Genomic DNA, 17,595 nt, shown 5'->3' with positions numbered 1-17,595 from the left:
AATCCCATGCTACATCACCACATTTTTATTCCATATTTCTATACCACGTGATGTGACATGTTTATATCATATGTCATATCAATTAAATCAATGAAGTGTATTTTAATATAAAAAAAGTTTAATTAATATTTTTTTTAAGTGTTAATAAATCATACAAGAAAAGAAAATGTTATATAATTTTAATTGATGTGGCTATCCACCTCATCTGCCACATTATGTGGTATGAGAATATGGTATATAAATGTGATAAGAGTAGCATTATTCCAAAAAAAAAAAAAAAAAAACCCATTACCCTCACAATGGAAACTCACCGTTGGTTTATTTATTATAGTTGTTTATGTTTTGATAGTCAAACTATTCTTCATGGTTTTTCATTTCCAGATTTTTAGAAGATGGAATGAAAGTTATCTGATATTATAATTATGAAATAAACAATCTCCTCTCTTCTCTTTCGCATGAGCCTCCCTCTCCCTTAAGTCTCTCTGATTAACTAGCTTATGAAAGTTATCTTATATTATATAATGAAGCTATATGGGTTTATTAGTTCTCTCCTAAAGATGTGTTTTTGGTGGATTCGGTATTAGTATTCCCACTTAAAATTAGAATTAAATGAAACAGAGAAGTCTCCCCATCCAAGAGAGGTCCCACGGTTCCAGTGATTCCACCTCATTACAATCAATCATTGTAAGACTAATTATTATTATTGGTTGGCAGGTATACTTAATATTCAGGCTAAAAAGGAAAAGGAAAAAATAAATATTTAATTACTTTTTTTGTTTTGTTTATATTCTGTGCGGGGGAGAATTTGATGCAGGTGTGAGATAAGATAACTTATGGTTTGTTTGTTTGTTTGTTTTTTTTTTCTCAGAAAGCTTATATTAATTGTTCCGTGAAACGCACAATCGAAAACGGGAACTTGGAGGAACTAGAGAGTGGATAACGATCTGAAGAATTGGAGGAAAATGGTAAATTTGCAATTTTGCATCGATGGATGCCTGGAGGCTGAAGCAAATTCCAACATTTAAAAAAAAGAAAAAAGTAATTATAAATTTTATTTTATTTCATGATCTCAACTGAATTGTAAAAGAATGAATGGCATTGACAATTTGACATGGCGTTGATAAGAAAGAATTGATTGGATTGGATGAGCATGATCATGAGAGAAAGAGTGAGAGTCAGAGGATGGTGCCATCTGGGATTACTGCACTTCGAACAACGACTACTATTCCGTCACGGATGACATAGCCATTAGCTTCTCTGTCCGCTTCTTGGGCCTTGTCTTTGTTCATGATCTGCAGCAGCACCAGAATAATAGTTAGTTACCATCATCATCATCATCATCATCGGCGTCGTCGTCAAATCACTCAAGGCTTATGAAACATTGAATTGCAGCTACATAATAATGTATAATGTATGTACCTTAACATTCTTGCCAATTCTTGCATTCTTGTCTATAATGGCCTTCCTTACAAAAGTATGTTCACCAATTCCGATGGGAACTTTCCTCTTCTCACCACCTTCTGTCTGTAACTGTGAGTGTGAGAGCGGTTGATTAGATATTAAAAACACAGCATAATGGAACATTGACTTCAGAAACAGTTAGTTAGACTAAATTAGATATATGGTTTGTGGTTGGTCTTGGCCGGATTTTGATTTCAAAGTATAAAATAAATGCACTTAATAATTAATGGCAAGGATTATCAGATCATTAGAAAGAAAGCTAAAAACACACACTAGTGGTTCTGATTTCAGCACATTAAGTTAACCTCCTAACTAAAACTTAATTAAGCTTACTTGATAGATAGTTGAACCCATGATCACTGAATCCTCAATCATAGCCCCATCTCCGATTCTTGTCCTGGTACCAATTACTGTATCTTTGATCCTGCATCCCTACTCTTGTGCAAGTCCAAAACCAACCAACCAACCAACCATTTCCCACCCACAAAAAAAGAAAACAAGAAAACAAAGAAAACAAGAAAACAAGAAAACAAGAAAACAAGAAAACAAGAAAACAAGAACAAGAACTATTAAGATCCATACATATCAGTGGTCACTAGTACTTACTACTTGTTTAATTGGAGACATAGATAAATGATTTGAAGACATTATTCAACAATCCTCTTCTAAGTTCTTACATTGAGAATGCAGCCATCTCCAATTACACTGTTTATTATTACACAGTCGTCAGTTATATGAGTTGGAGGCAGACACCGACGCAAAGTGTAGACTGGACTTTCTCTATCGTAGAAGCTGTGTTGTTCATTTTACATATATGGAAGAAATGAGCAAGTTTGTGTTAGTCCATGAGATTGAAATTTGAGGGAGGGGATCGACTCCAATATATACAACTTAATTTAGAAGTTACTACCGACTTGTATCCCACGTCTGCATCCTTTGTGCTTTGCATATTTGCTTGGTAGAATGCTTCAATATTCCTCATGTCCTCCCAATATCCATCAAATCCATAAGCTTGAACCTGACCTCTCACATCACATGCACAAAATTATAGTAAATCTTTGCATCTAACTATCTAAGGACTTGAAATTTGAAACAAACGCACTACAGAGAGTTGGTTAATTGTCAGAGGTATGGTTTGGACCTTCATTCCAATAGACATGGCTCCCGGAATTACTTCACTTGCGAAGTCATTTGCCTTGGGAAAATCTTCTTCTAGAAGCCTTTTCATTATATCTCTATTGATGAGATAGATTCCCATACTCGTCATGCTATTTTGAGCAGTATCTTTGGATTCGCTTGAGCTTTTGGCCTGAAGTTTCAGATTAAGGCTTACTCAGGAAACACCAGAAATACCATAAACAAACATAAAAATATACTACTACTACTACTACTACTACCACTTACTGAAACAGCATTAACTGGCTTTCCCTCCAACTTCAATCTAAACTCCACAACTTGATTTTCAGAGTTCACATCTAGAAAGCCAAAACCCGGATCATGAAGTTTCCTGGCAATTGATGCAGCAACTGTAATGTGAGCCTTATTGTCTCGGTGGGCCTTTAAGAGTTTTTGGTAGTCCATTCTGTAGAGATGGTGACCAGGAAGGACCAAAAACTCAGTCATTGGATACTCTTCCAGCACCCACAGGCATCTTCTGACAGAATCGGCAGTTCCCTAATATCAAGTTATTAGAATTCAAGACTTGAGAGAGTATATATATATACACACACACACACACATATCTTCTACTTGTACATGTAAATGAAATAATAAAACTCCAGCGGATTTGATTATACAGACCTGAAACCATCCCTTATTGCCAGGGCTCTGATATGCTGCAATTACTTCAACAAACCCCTCATTCCCAAGACCTACTCCAGAATAAGCTCTGGAAAGGTGGGAATTGAGAGAAGTAGAGTTATATTGTGTTAGAGCATATATATGGTTTATGTTGCTGCTAATGCAGTTGCTCACAACAGAATCAATGAGCCTGTAGTTTGCTGCAATAGGTATAGCCCCTTGTGATCTTCTCTTTGTCAATGGGTAAAGCTGTGATTCATGTCCGTCTCCAAACACAATAGCTGCCACACTCTGAGATGAACAAATGTAATCTAGATCGATGCTCTTCAGAAGAATTGATTAAAGATAATAAAAGTAAAGAATATACATACCCTTAGGCTTACTTAAGAGGCAAATTATGTATCATTTACATGATTTAAGTAGAAATTTAAATAAACCTGTTTGGCTGAAGGAAACAACAAAGTGGGAGTTTGAGATTGCTGTGAATTGGTTATCAACAAGCTTGGACTTGGAGGAAGAGACGAATGAAGCTTCGGTGAACCTTTTTCATGAATAGAATCCGATCCAGTTATGTGGTGCTTTGCTTGGGTGCTAACAAGGGAGGTATGAATAAAAGAACGCTGCAAGATCACCATGACAATACAGAGCGAGAGACTCTATGTAATGTATGTATGTACAATTTGCAATCTGTATTTTCAGCTTTTAACTTCCTCCCAACTGATTTAAGATCACTAAATAGAAAGAATAAGCAGGGAGTATTTTACTTTCTTCCGCCTCATGGCTATTGAGGAAATCTTCCTTGCATGGCTATTGAGGCTTTAGAGGCTTAGAGGCAAGGATTTGGTTTCTGAGCAAATACCATCCCACTTGCGTAAACCTGATTAGAACCATTTTTCTAATGAACATATATATATATATATATATATATATATATATCACACATGAAGCATGTCGAACACCATCAATCTTTCCTCTTGTGTTCTTATGTACATATAACTTTGATTCTAAGCTTCTTATTGCCCCTTTTTTTCTTTATTCTTTTCAATTGTTCTCTTTGTTTCATAAGACTTCAAAGTTATATTCATAGTTAACGGATGCACAAACAAACCAGTTGTCCAATAATATAAAATGCAACTGCAAATGACCTTCTTAACCTAACAAGTAACCTAACGACAGCTTCTTCATGGCAAAAATGTTCGGTAAAATCAACATGGATTTTGAAGCTTACCGCTGCTCTTCACTCACGGTTTAAGACTAGGAGTTGCACTGCACCACTTTATTTGACCAGTCATTTTCCTCGTCATCTTTTAAATTTAAGTTTTAACTAGGGAAAGAAAGGGGTGGACATAAGGTCATTTTTGTCACTTAGTTTGGAAATGAAGCTTGAAGCCTTCTGGCGACTGTTGGGCATTTTGGAATGGAGTGGCATCGAAGCTAGGCATTGTTGGCTCAGCTTTTATGGTCTTCTCTTCAAATTAAGAGTACTGGCCAGGCGCACATGTAAAATTGTAAAAACAAATTTACTTTAAAAAAAAATAAAATAAAATTCGTGTAGCTAATATATGTGTAACAACAAGTGACGACTATTCACTTGCTAATAAGTTCAGTTGGTCTAATCTTACGAGCCAGACAGCCAGCCAGCCACAATGATTGTTTAATATATAACAAAAAGTATCTTTCTTCTTCCTCTTTTTTATTTATTTATTTAAAAATTTTATATAAAAAAGACTTGTGTGTTTTCCTGGTTCAGTCTCTTTCTTTCTTTTTGTTATGCGCCAAAGAAGCTTGCAGCTTAGGAAAAGGTCTTGGATATGGCGGGTCTATGCGGCAACGCACTCACAAGGGACATGAGCCCGCTTCTTGAATACTTTAGTTTGATGCTGTCAGCCAAATCAAATTTTGTTGATCACCGACCGACCTGTCTTTTACAACATCTTAGATTCTTAAGTAACTAGCGGCATCCCAAACATCTTCCAGTGCAATCGTACACAAAAAACAAGTATGCTAGTTTGGCTACGAAATATTGCAAAAAATAAAGTTCGGCTACGAAATCAAACACATCTCGTGCACATGTCGGTCACCAAAAACATAGCAAGTGGTGAGGGTAACGACCTTTCCTTTCAGATTTCAACCTCAAAGTGAGATAATTGGTGAAGGAACCACAATGAATGTTCGCAAATAGGAAAAAAAGCAACATCGAATCACATCTACCCAGCAAGATAGAAATCTTTTATTCGAAACATCAAACATTGCTACTTGTTTTTTTTTTATTTTTAAATTCAGCTTCAGCCTCTATGCTTTTATCAGGGCTTAGCAATCAACAACATGGCTACCTCGCTGGAGTTTCAATCACCCACAAGACATATATTTTAGCAGTTCAAAAATGGAACAACAACAACAACAACCAAGCACATCTAGTAAAGGAAAACGCTGGCCAAATTAAGAATTTATCTGCCTCTCCTCAGTGTAACATTACCACTACTTCAGATGGTGCTCAAACAAAGATGCCATCTCAATCTGCAGTACAAATCAAAATAACCATGAAAGGGTTATACCAAAAATCAAAATACAAAGACAAATAACATTACTCTTAGAACAAATCTAATATATATATATATATATATATATATATCTATATATCTAAGTGCGGTTCATGAGAAAAAATAAAATACAAACCCCTCCTCAACATGGCACCTACTTGCTACTACCCTCTTGTTTCATATTAGTGTCATACGAAAGGCTATTAATCAGATTACAGTTTCTAAATTAATGTTATAGTATATCAATGCAACAGAAGTAAGTTTATATAAATCTAACTAATATTTCACTATTTTCCATAATTTCTATTTACACTTATCTTCTACTACATACTCTACAACAAAATTCAGCAAGAAAAAGATTAAAATGGAGGCAAGAAGGAGAAATCTTGGAACTCCCTCCCCAAAACAAGAAGACAGCATGCAAAAATCTAGGCAAACAATGAACTATAAGGGAAGAAAACTCGAGAGAGAGAAGCAAGACCAAACCCAACTCAATAAAAGATATACATATAAACAGAAGCAATCCATTCCAAATGCAACAACTCCAGTACCATCATAGCTTATTATGATACTTTGATATCAACTTACAGCTGTCAAAGCAGTCTCTGCACCCTTATTTCCAGATTTACCGCCAGCTCGGTTTAAAGCCTGCAATTGTTATGAGAGGCAACAGTAAGATCATTCCCCACTTTGGTAATTAGAAGAAAACTGTAGAGAGTTGTCAGTGCTACATTTGAATATGTTAAAAGATTTACCTGCTCCATATTATCACAAGTTAGGACACCAAAAACGCATGGAACTCCTAGTATGACATAAGAGAAGTGGTTATGAGGAAACAAAATTCAAGCATTTTGGAAGAAAAGGAAACAATACCACCAACCAAAGAAGAAATTCAAGACGGGAAAAGATTTCCCAGACCATCCTAATGCTATTGTTTCTCAGTACGAGATATAAGATAAAACTAATTCGGCAACTAACAAAAAACAGACACCAACCTGATTTTAATCCAGCCGAAAGTACTCCAGATGCTGCTGAATTAGCAACTGCATCATAATGAGTTGTATCACCTCTTATCTACTGACAATGATCAGTTCATAAATTAGGGTTTTAGCAGCAAGACAGTACGCTAAAGAATGAACTTCTCATGGAGACAATATATTATATTAAGGACATGTAAAATTGCATGAAAATACCACAGCTCCAATGCATAAAATTGCATGATATCTTCCTAAACTTCCAAGCCTCTGTGCAGCTACACCAATTTCAAAGCTACCAGGAACCCATACAACCTGAGGGAGAAGCAATAGAAATAATCAGGCCACGTAAAATCAGCTCATGCAACAATAAGACTACAGACCACCTTACAAATATAAGGCATGATATCAGATCTGCTGCATTTAACCAAAAAGCACAGTAACAAATTATTCTTTTGGGGTTAAAGTTGTCTCCAAATGATATTGCAAAATGCTAAGAACTGAAAAACAGTACATTTTTACTTCTTTTTGAGATTTTATCATCTTACTGCCAAGGAATGAAATTTGACAGCAGTGGTATGTCAGAAATAGAAATTTCCGACATAACAAAGAAGCAGTCAAAGTCTGATTATTATTATTTTTAATTTTTGGTGAAATACACAAAAAACAGGTGAGTTTGGGATAAGAAGACATGAGGGCATATAGTTGGTTTCAATTCAGCAAATTACCTATAAACATCAAATTGGAAATTACAGCATAAACATCAAAGTAAACCTTAGTTTGACAAAGAAACTGCCAAGCACTCTGCCTTTCATTATAACAAGGATCATTATCAATGGTAACAAGTGTAAAAAGAACTAGATGAAGAAGAAGAGCCTAAGCAGATGACTGGAAGTTTATGTTAGGTATATACATCAATATCCTCTTCTTGAATTGAATAATTCTTGAAAGTCGCCAGAGCTCCCTCTAACAGCTGCTTTGTGATAATCTCATTAAACCGCGCTACAACCTTGAAAATAGATAATTAGATCAACAACAATCAAAGAAATATAGAAAGCAAAGAGAAGTCAGTACCATAAAGTAGAAAGCGACTCACTCAACAACAATTAGTCAATTACATACATACACACGTACATACATAGGGTGTGTGCGCTTTTGAGACATTGAGAGTGAAGACTGACCACTGCGAAACGAAGGCCCTGAGTTGTGGTGACGGAACCAACGAGATGGCGAACAGCAGCAGTTCGTGCAAAAGACGAACGCTGGGGGTGATGGTCCTTCCTCTCAATTGCACCTGCCCCTCAATTGTTTGATTGAATCCAAATAGATTACATGACTTGAGTAAAAACAATAATAACAAATAAGAATACTTTTTGAATTACTTTGTGGAGCAGAGAGAATAAAGCGAACCTCCTATGGAAGATGAAGATGAAGAAAGAGAGCGCGATTTGGGTATCTGAGACAGCTGAAGGCGTAGAATGCTGCTACCACCATGACGAGGATGAGAATGGCAATTATCAGTGAGTGGGAGGCATGAGTTAAAACACTGGGTTGAAGCGGAGGCGGAAGCAGTAGCCATTTCAATTTTCAGATCAACAAGAATTAGGTTACCGTTCGACTGTTGAATCAATTAACTCTACTCACTAGCAGCTAGTCAAGAGAGAATGAGAATAGAGTCAACTCAACTCAAATGCCTACATAGGCTTGCCGCTTGCCTAACTTAACCTAACCTAAACCTGGACCAGGTTATGCAAAACGCCGCGTTTCAATCCTCTTTCAATCTCCCTCCCTCTTTGTTTAATCTCAGCCATTGGATTGTATTTATGATACAAATATTTAACCCGATGGCTGCGATTATTTCAAAAAAGAGACGAAAACAAAGCGATGCGCTGTGTCTGACTCTCAGTTTGGTTTCTAAAACCCTAACCTCAAAGAAGCTGTGGCATTTCAGACTCCGTACGTACGATGGAGTTGATGCTCAAAGTCCCAGCCAATTGCATCGTTGTTCAGCAACCTAAGCGGGCATTCTTGGGTGGAGCTGGAACCAGTAGATTGGGTGCTACTAGTACCAATCGGAAGCAAAGAGTTTATTCATCATCATCATCAGCTATCAGTATGATCCCAAAGATGTCAATTTCAGCCATTCCTAACCAACGTGGTGACAAGTCTATGTCCAAGAACAAGATTGACATTCCTATCATGGTAATGCCAAATCTAGGTTTGAGCTGAAATATATTTCATCATTTTGTATAATATATCTTTTTCTAGTAGCTACATTGCTTGCTGCTTTGATAATTTGAACGCTTGTAACTGCATATGCGAAATGCATTTAGTTCTTTGTGTTCATTTTGTCCAACAGGTAAACGGATGTAGTGGCAAAATGGGGAAGGCCATTATCCAAGCAGCAGACTCTGCAGGACTCGGAGTGGTTCCCGTATCATTTGGCTCTGCTGAGGAATCTGGGCAAACAGTCCAAGTCGGTGCAACCGAGATTCTGGTGCATGGTCCTTCTGAAAGAGAAAGCACCCTTGCATCCCTGCTTGAGAAATATCCCAATTTGATTGTGGTCGACTTCACTGTGCCTTCTGCAGTAAATGGTAAATATCGTAGGTTTGAAACTCTATTTTGACTTTCCATTGATGCTGCAAACAGCAAATGGTAAATTTTCTAGGTGACTTTATGTCTTGATTCTTTTGGATCTTTTTTTTTTTTTTTTCCTGTCATATTCAGATAATGCAGAGCTATATGGCAAAGTTGGAGTTCCCTTTGTGATGGGAACAACCGGTGGAGATAGGGATCAGTTGTATAAAACTGTAGAAGACTCAAAAGTCTATGCTGTAATTTCCCCACAAATGGGAAAGCAGGTGATCAGATTTTGTATCTCAGTGGTTTCTAATATTGTTTACTACTGTGAGGGCTTTGCCTTCCATATCCTAATATTCGTTTTGTATGATTAGGTTGTGGCATTTCTTGCGGCCATGGAAATTATGGCTGAGCAATTTCCTGGAGCTTTCTCTGGGTATTCCCTACAGGTGCTTCACTTTTTTCTTAGAATTTGGTACAAATGCAAAATATAGAATAAGAGATAGTCTAATTATTTGACAAAGGTCATATTTCAGTATGCTATTGACGTTCATTTCTCTGGTTTGTTATATTTTTCTTTCTGTTCATAACGAGTATTTATCTTATATCCTTCCTACCTATAGCAATTGTTTTTTTTTTCTTTTCCAAATGAATTATTAATGAAGAAAACGACAACTTTCATATATCAATTAAAACTTTCATTTATTTATTTATTTTGGTATCTTTTTATTCACGGTAAATACGTTTGTCCAGTAGAACTCCAGTAGTTAGTGTTCATGTTCATGTTTTTTTTCAGTGGTACGTTTTTCTGTTTTGGGCTTCTGTGTGCTTATGCCTTCCTGCGAGTTGCATAAACTAATCTTGCAACTGTGTGCACTTTATTTATCGTTAATATCTTTCAAAACGGCAGAATGTTATAAATTTTCAAGGTGCTTGTTTTCTATTTTTTCTATTCATATTGGATGATGTGGCTGATTCATCTTTTTAAAATTTTAGGTGATGGAATCCCATCAATCAAGTAAAGTTGACACATCTGGAACTGCCAAGGCTGTTATTTCTTGCTTCCAGAAGTTGGGCTTGTGCTTTGATATGGAACAGGCATGCTAAGGATACATGGTTAATTATAGCTTTGGATAATTAGAAATGGTTAACTGCAGCATCTCTTTTCCTCACCCTTTTCACCTGCTTCCCTCCTTTTTTATGTGTCTATTAGAATCTATTCAATGGGTTCAGTCCCCATACATGAAGTACCAAACAAGCTTAGAGAGTTTTCTTATCATGCCTCATCTTTTAATATTTCTTCTTCAATCTTTTGACAATTTTGTCAGATCCAATTGATCCGGGATACCCAGCAACAGATAGAGATGGTGGGAGTTCCAGAGGAGCATTTGTCTGGTCATGCATTTCATATGTATCATCTTACTTCACCTGATCAAACGTAATAAGAAATATCCTCGCTCTCTCTGTCTCAATTTATTATGCGTATGTAGTTTTCATTTTATTGCATTGACTTAATTTTCCCCTCTGCAGAGTTTCTTTTGAGTTTCAGCATAATGTTTGTGGTAGATCAATATATGCAGAGGGTACAGTTGATGCTGTAATTTTCCTTGCTAAGAAGGTGATGAAGATTTTCCATCCCTCTTTTGCTTTACTACTTGTTACAGTGCTTATGATGGTTTATAAATCAAAGTATCTTTGGTGTAATTCAGCTGTCATTGCCATCCGTTTGCATTTACCTTTTTTCTGTAACATCTCATTGTTCTAGAATAATGAAATTTCAGTCTTAGAAAGTATAATATGTTAAGAACTAATTTTATTTCTGGGAAAAAGATTGGTTAAATTCAGATTCAAATGATCCTATCTGATTGGAATAGCAATCGATTATTTGGCAGGAATATTGTTAACAAACATTTGGTTAGTTATTATTGTACTCATAGGACTATGCACTCCTTCACTTTCTGATATGAAATATTAATGCAGGTTCATTCAGGGGCAGACAAGCGGATATACAATATGATGGATGTCCTGCGAGAGGGTAATATGCGATGATAGTTGACTATGTACGAAGGGTGTTGTCTGTATTAGTGTATTAATTAGCTTAGAATAATTAGATTATGGTTTAGGAAGATAGGGACATAAGTTTTGGACTAGTAGTTTCAAATTTTTCTTCTTCCTGTTATTACTTCCCTTGCTGTTTGTGTTTGGGAAAACTTTGGGAGCTTGAAAATTTTGTATTTTGTTGAAGGAAATACAAATATACAAGTATTTCAATTAAAGTAATATTTGTTAGAGATGCAGCTTATATTGGCCTTTGTAGTTTGATTGGGCGTGGGATGAATCATGAATGCTTGGGCTTGCTTCAATTCAATTGATGGCATTCTTGCCTTGCTTTGGTTTGTGAAGCTTGGAAAGCTGCTGGGCATATTAGCCGTTTAGCTAAGCAGTGAGAGGTTTAATTAAGGGGTGCACATTTCTTTCTTGTTCCTGCAATTTGCAAACAGGTGGGTGTTTTAGTTGGAGCTCAGATGAGCCGCCGACATAAAGTTGGCAGAAGCGTGCTACTTAGGCATGCACACATTTCCAATACCTGCTTCAGCTTTACCAAACCCTAAATAAATAAAATAAGGTTTTAGTTCAAATTTAAGACCAACACAAGTCACCAGCCTCCAGCTCCTCCATGCCGCCTCCTCATGCACAGCTAACCACTCTCTCTCTCTCTCTCTCTCTCTCTGTGAACGTGATTTTATATTAAGTCCACTTCGTAATTGGTAATTGGTAATGGCCCAACCCAAACCAACGGCCCTAATTCTTGTGCAATTAGTAATTTTTGGGTCCAAGGAGTCCATCTCGTCAAACGCTGTAAAGTTGCCGTCAAATAACACGTGGACTTCCAACAACAAAACATGTAAATTTAAGTATCCAGCAATATAAGTGCTTCCCCAACGGACAACGGCAGAGAGAAAGGGAGAATGGAAGGCAGGGAAGACCTGAAGTCGATATTAGAGTATTTGCCGGTGGTGGTGAGGACATGGAGTCTGTTCTGGCCGTCCCAAGTGGTGGAGGCTCTCAAGGCGTTGGCGAGAGGTCCTGAGCACAGTGGGGTCCATTCTGGGGAGCTGCTATTCTCAGCCATTTCGGACCTCAGGTGCTCTCTTTCTCTCTCCTCTCACCCTTTGCCTCCTTCCGCCCCACACGGCTACGCCCTCTTCTTCGACGAGGTCATCCACCATTCACTCAATTTTGTGCCCTTTTTTTCTTTTTCTTTTTTTTTTTCTTCTTTTCAATATTTACTTTTTACAAGTATCCGATAATCGTTTAAATTAAATGTTTTTCGTTGAGTTGAGTTGTGACTTTTCATTGAGGTATAGAAATAGAATTGAATTGCAATATAGTCTGTCTGTGTATAGAAGATGTTGATAGCGTAGGTATACATGATATCATCATCATTAGTTAAGGCAAGGCATTAAGAGTTAAAACGGTATTATCCATTCCATAGCATCTGAATGAACGGTATTATCCATTCCATAGCATCTGAATGAAAAGTGTTAGTGCAGCTCATGTCTAGGGCTGAAGCAAGGAAATGGTTTGGAGAGGTTGTCCCGGCATTGGCAAATTTGCTTTTGCGGTTGCCCTCCCTGTTAGAATTGCACTATCAAAACGCCGACGCCCTTATTAATGGAGGCAGAGATGGAGTCAAAACTGGTCTTCGTCTACTGCATTCACAAGAAGCAGGAATCGTGTTCCTCAGCCAGGTACCTATATCCTTCATGAATCTTTGCTTTTTTATCTTTCGCTCCCATATGCCCGGACAACCATAACCACTCACACACATCACAGCATGGTTTGAATCAAAACTTACACTAAGAGGCATCGGTACTTGCAATTTTCTCTTTTTTGTTTTTAATGTCATACAACCTGGTGCGGCAGAAACTGAACATGCATAGTAAAATGAGTAGCATTTTCTATTGGAATAAGGAAAAAAAAAAAGAATGTAACAGAACTTCGGAAAAATTGTAAATTATTTATTTATTTTATTGTTATGCAGATATTTCGTGTCCGATCTCTGCCAATGCAAAGGTTTATCTTCTATATAGATCTATACTCACATTTGAGTTTAAGTGGTCTTATCTAGGGAAAATCAAGTGATTATTTCTTTTTTCATTATTTCGGAGACTAATTCAAATATCTCTTATGATTTTGTGGTATGTTTGACGCTTGTTTTCTGTCATATGCTAAAAACTAGTTCTGAATACTTCTTTCTTTACTTTGTTAGAACTTCTTTTATTTGCGGTATTACTTTGCTGATTATTGTCTATGTTCTTTTCAGGAACTAATTAGTGCTCTTCTTGGGTGCTCTTTATTTTGTTTGTTCCCAATCAATAATAGAGGTGCCAAACATCTCCCAACGATCAACTTCGACCATTTGTTTACGTATGTGACTTTGCTTTCTTATGCGTCACTGGTATCCTTTATTCTATATATATATTTTTTTGGTCACAGATGTTTGTCTATAAATACTGGGTTTGGGGTTTCCAATTTTATGCTAGATATCTCGCCATAATATTTTAAGAGATATCCTGTCACCCATTTCGTATACAGCATCACTAGATATCTACTTCTGTTATTTTACTTAAATATACTTACCACTTGAAGTGTATTTTCAGGACTTTATATGACAGTTATAATGAAAAACAGGAGAATAAGATAAGGTGTATTATACACTATTTTGAAAGGATAAGTTTCCATATGCCTAAGGGTTATGTCTCATTTGAGCGGAAAGTACTTCCTCTGGAACATGGTCCTCTAAGCATTTCTTACCCCAAGGCTAGTTTCTGGAGCAATTCAGCCATTCCTCTCTGCCGTTTTGAGGTATTACATGACTAGCTGTGTTACATAATAAGCCTCTAGTTACATGCAGATGAATTGGTTTCCCCTTTTTATTTTCCTAATTCAGTTTAGCAATATAAAATAACTTGTTAACAAGTCTTTTCATATCATTCTAGGTTCACAGTTCAGGCTTTATAGAAAATCAATCAAGTGGAGCTCTTGAAGTCGACTTTGCAAACAAGTATATAGGAGGTGGTGTTCTTCATAGGGGCTGTGTACAGGTGTGATTCGTTATATATTTTATCTACGTTTGCATTCTGGCTATTTTAAACTATATTTTTATTTGTTTTACCTTTTCTTGAATCACGCAGGCCATGATCTAACTGCAGAAGCACCTAATTTTATTTGTTATTATCGTCTCACGTAGGAAGAGATCCGTTTCATGATCAATCCTGAATTAATTGCTAGCATGCTGTTCATGCCTTCCATGGCAGATAATGAGGCTATAGAAATAATTGGTGCAGAAAGGTTTTCAAATTATACAGGGTGAGTACTGATAGCCTATTGTTTGCTTATTTCTTTGTATCAGAAAATATTAATGTATATGTTTTTCTTAGAGAAGTTGAGCATATGTTGTTCATACATGCATGTGTGGAGACATATAATGACTCAAATTTGGTTCTTTCTTAAACTTTATGCATGCATTAATTCTATGAGATGGCAGGGGATTTTCTAAGTATTAACTTAAATATCTAAACTTCACTTATTTAACTTGGTTACTATTGCTATTGATTTCCGAATGTGTTACCATCTTTTAAGTTGTGTAGGTATGCTTCTTCCTTTCGTTTTTCTGGTGACTATGTGGACAAAAGGGATACAGACTCTCTTAGAAGACGTAAAATCAGAATCATTGCAATAGATGCGTTATGCAGCCCAGGGATGAGACAGTACAAACAAAAGTTACTCCTCCGGTATGTATAGTTTACTTCAGCGCACACATATTACTAGAAACATATGGAATTCAATGGAGAATAAGACAATATAATTCAAACTACTGCATAGAATGGGGTTTCCATGCAGTTTTGATCTTTTGAACAGTCTTACTTCCAGAACAGAAATCCAAGATCTATCTAGTCAAAGACTTTTTTCATTGTTTTATTATAATATGTTCCCTGTAACTTCCAGGAAGGCTTCAAGCATAAACTGAAATTCCCATTAAATCCAAATTACTATTATTGGAAACTCTTCACAGGAAAAGAGTAGCACACCTAAACTGTGGTTTTCTTTTTTTGTTCTAATTCCAAATCCTTGCCTTAAATTTCTCGGTGATGTTTGAATATGTTGGATCATTATCCCAATTGTGTAGATTTCAGATCCTTCATATAACATTTTCTTAATCCTAAATTTTATCTCTCCTACTTGTTGGTTCCTACAGGGAGAATAATAAGGCATTCTGTGGTTTTTTTCATCAATCAAAATATCAGCAGTACAAGAGATTGTTTCAAGAGAGCGGGTGTTCTGGAATTCAGCCTCATTCAGATGTTAAAGACTCCAATGACGTATACAGTAATAATCTTTTGGTATGAGTTTTCTATCAGTTTCATCTTGGTTTGTGCGTGTGTGTGTGTGTTAGGGGATGCTCTACATTTAGAAATGATATTGCATTACTAACTTTAGCTGAGTTCCTAATGTAGGATTTTTTTTTTTTGAAGTTTATGTTTGGTTTAGCAGTGTCCAAACTTGCTCTTTCCACTTTGAAATTTGTTTGTTTTGAATTTTTACATTTGCTTTTCTATAGAGTCATGGAGCTAGCATAACTTCTGTTGAAACGTGTGGAGGAAAATCTGTACACAAAGTGATCAGAGATTCTGAGGAGATCCTGTCTCTTGATAATGAGGATGATGTTGGGATTGCAACTGGGAATTGGGGATGTGGTGCTTTTGGAGGAGACCCTGAAGTGAAGACCATAATTCAGTGGCTTGCTGCCTCTCAGGTAGTTTTATCTTAAGCCTTCAAAAAGCAATTAAATGGGATTCTGTGTCATCTTTAGCTTACTCAGACAATTTTCACTAGGATTCTATGTCTGTGTGTGTAAATAAATATAACAAAGGATCAGTGACACAAAATGACTGTTATCTGGGTGCATTTGTTTCAGGCACTAAGACCTTTCATTTCGTACTACACATTTGGCATGAAGGCATTGCAAAACCTAGACCAGGTATGTAATTTTCATTGGCTCCACACCCAGCTCATGCTAAGCCTTTATTCCTATGTATAGCTTTTTTCTTTTTTCTTTTTATTAATTTTTTCACTTTGTCTGAAGTAGGTAACTCAATGGATACTGTCACATGAATGGACAGTTGGTGATCTCTGGAATTTGCTGGTGGAGTACTCATTGCAGAGATTGAAGGGAGAGACTAATGATGGATTCTTTACTTGGCTCCTTCCATCTCTACTTTACCCATGATACTGAGATGTTGGATTTGCCAATAATGTCTTAAAACTTGCTGCTTGTATTGGCTTGTTGATCTAGTTATTTATGTAGAACGTTGCATTTTTGGCTTTTTACTTTTGTGGTTGTTTGCCTGGTTTCCTAGTTGTTGATATGCATAATGTCTTTCTTTCTTTGCATTTTAGGGTAGGCTGTGACAGATCGTTTTCATGGCGAATGCATCGTAATGACCAATGAGGGTGCGTGAGTTTGGCGAAGGGTATAGAAGGCTTTGTCGCATATTCGCTGTCACCCTTAGTCAAGAACATAATAGGACGTCTCTCCCATCCCCATTGTTTCACAGAGACAAAGAGGGAGACGAGAAGAATTAAATCAATATAAAATGGTAAAGATGGGACAGAGAAAAAAATGTGGCATGATTCGTGCAAGGACCCAAAGACAATGGCATCATCAATTTAGTTGTCAGATTAATAAAAAAATTGTAAGTGGCTTGTAGTTTAAGTGATTAAAACCACTTAAATCAGCAATATGATCAATAAATATGGTACTAATAGCACTACTCTTAAAATTATAATAAAAACTTTATTGATTCTTTCTTTTTTGTTATAATGATGGATTCTTATAAATGCTAAGATGAAGGTTAACTATGGTTAGTTAATAAGAGCATTTATAATCATGCTTCCTATTTTCTAGTTAAAATTTGATTAAAAACACAGAAGTTATTTTAGGTGCTCTCTATAAAATTTGAACTCCAATTATACTCTCTAGTTTAGGGAGTCATAAATACAAAAATTATTTTTTAATTAAATATGATTGGTCCATCTCTATAAAATAAAGTAAAATAAATTAGTTAGTATTAATTAAAAATTTAAACTATGGATAAAACAAAACAACATTAAATTATAGAGAGTCACTAAAAGTCCTTTCTCTCTCCTCAGATTTAAGAACTCTTAGAGGT

General features: G+C 36.2%; 4 protein-coding genes across 5 annotated transcripts; 2 read left to right on the top strand and 2 right to left on the bottom strand.

Annotated features, from left to right (window-relative positions):
- Positions 1–1,028: 1,028 nt before the first annotated feature.
- LOC117634945 (inactive glucose-1-phosphate adenylyltransferase small subunit 2, chloroplastic) lies at positions 1,029–4,126 on the bottom strand. Its single transcript, XM_034369236.1, has 9 exons — positions 3,699–4,126; positions 3,262–3,552; positions 2,866–3,135; positions 2,603–2,770; positions 2,376–2,479; positions 2,139–2,253; positions 1,795–1,893; positions 1,420–1,530; positions 1,029–1,292 (listed from the first exon to the last, which is right to left on the bottom strand). Exons 1-9 carry the CDS (start codon positions 3,894–3,896, stop codon positions 1,176–1,178), a joined length of 1,473 nt encoding a protein of 490 aa, XP_034225127.1. The 5' UTR covers positions 3,897–4,126; the 3' UTR covers positions 1,029–1,175.
- Positions 4,127–5,360: 1,234 nt separating this feature from the next.
- On the bottom strand, positions 5,361–8,473 carry LOC117634501 (6,7-dimethyl-8-ribityllumazine synthase, chloroplastic). Its single transcript, XM_034368644.1, has 8 exons — positions 8,186–8,473; positions 7,957–8,069; positions 7,689–7,784; positions 6,995–7,090; positions 6,797–6,875; positions 6,557–6,603; positions 6,390–6,449; positions 5,361–5,778 (listed from the first exon to the last, which is right to left on the bottom strand). The coding sequence occupies exons 1-8, from the start codon at positions 8,352–8,354 to the stop codon at positions 5,740–5,742; spliced, it is 699 nt and encodes a 232-aa protein (XP_034224535.1). The 5' UTR covers positions 8,355–8,473; the 3' UTR covers positions 5,361–5,739.
- Positions 8,474–8,652: 179 nt separating this feature from the next.
- LOC117634500 (4-hydroxy-tetrahydrodipicolinate reductase 2, chloroplastic) lies at positions 8,653–11,660 on the top strand. The gene is made up of 8 exons (XM_034368643.1): positions 8,653–8,977; positions 9,135–9,372; positions 9,506–9,639; positions 9,733–9,807; positions 10,355–10,456; positions 10,687–10,796; positions 10,889–10,976; positions 11,339–11,660. Exons 1-8 carry the CDS (start codon positions 8,741–8,743, stop codon positions 11,405–11,407), a joined length of 1,053 nt encoding a protein of 350 aa, XP_034224534.1. The 5' UTR covers positions 8,653–8,740; the 3' UTR covers positions 11,408–11,660.
- Positions 11,661–12,287: 627 nt separating this feature from the next.
- On the top strand, positions 12,288–16,809 carry LOC117635976 (poly(ADP-ribose) glycohydrolase 1-like). 2 transcript variants are annotated; one of them, XM_034370385.1, is made up of 11 exons: positions 12,288–12,576; positions 12,913–13,110; positions 13,686–13,789; positions 14,023–14,227; positions 14,362–14,466; positions 14,613–14,731; positions 15,013–15,156; positions 15,621–15,765; positions 15,984–16,178; positions 16,341–16,403; positions 16,509–16,611. In XM_034370385.1, exons 1-11 carry the CDS (start codon positions 12,328–12,330, stop codon positions 16,509–16,511), a joined length of 1,530 nt encoding a protein of 509 aa, XP_034226276.1. In that variant the 5' UTR covers positions 12,288–12,327; the 3' UTR covers positions 16,512–16,611. The 2 variants fall into 2 exon arrangements, with proteins under 2 accessions (XP_034226276.1, XP_034226275.1); XM_034370384.1 differs by having other exon boundaries at positions 12,309–12,576; positions 16,512–16,809.
- The last annotated feature ends 786 nt before the right edge of the window (positions 16,810–17,595 follow it).

This window comes from Prunus dulcis, chromosome 7, assembly GCF_902201215.1.
Source record: "Prunus dulcis chromosome 7, ALMONDv2, whole genome shotgun sequence".
Lineage (NCBI taxonomy): Eukaryota > Viridiplantae > Streptophyta > Magnoliopsida > Rosales > Rosaceae > Prunus > Prunus dulcis.
Note: the sequence above shows the minus strand (reverse complement) of the source record. Positions and strands in the feature narration are given on the sequence as shown.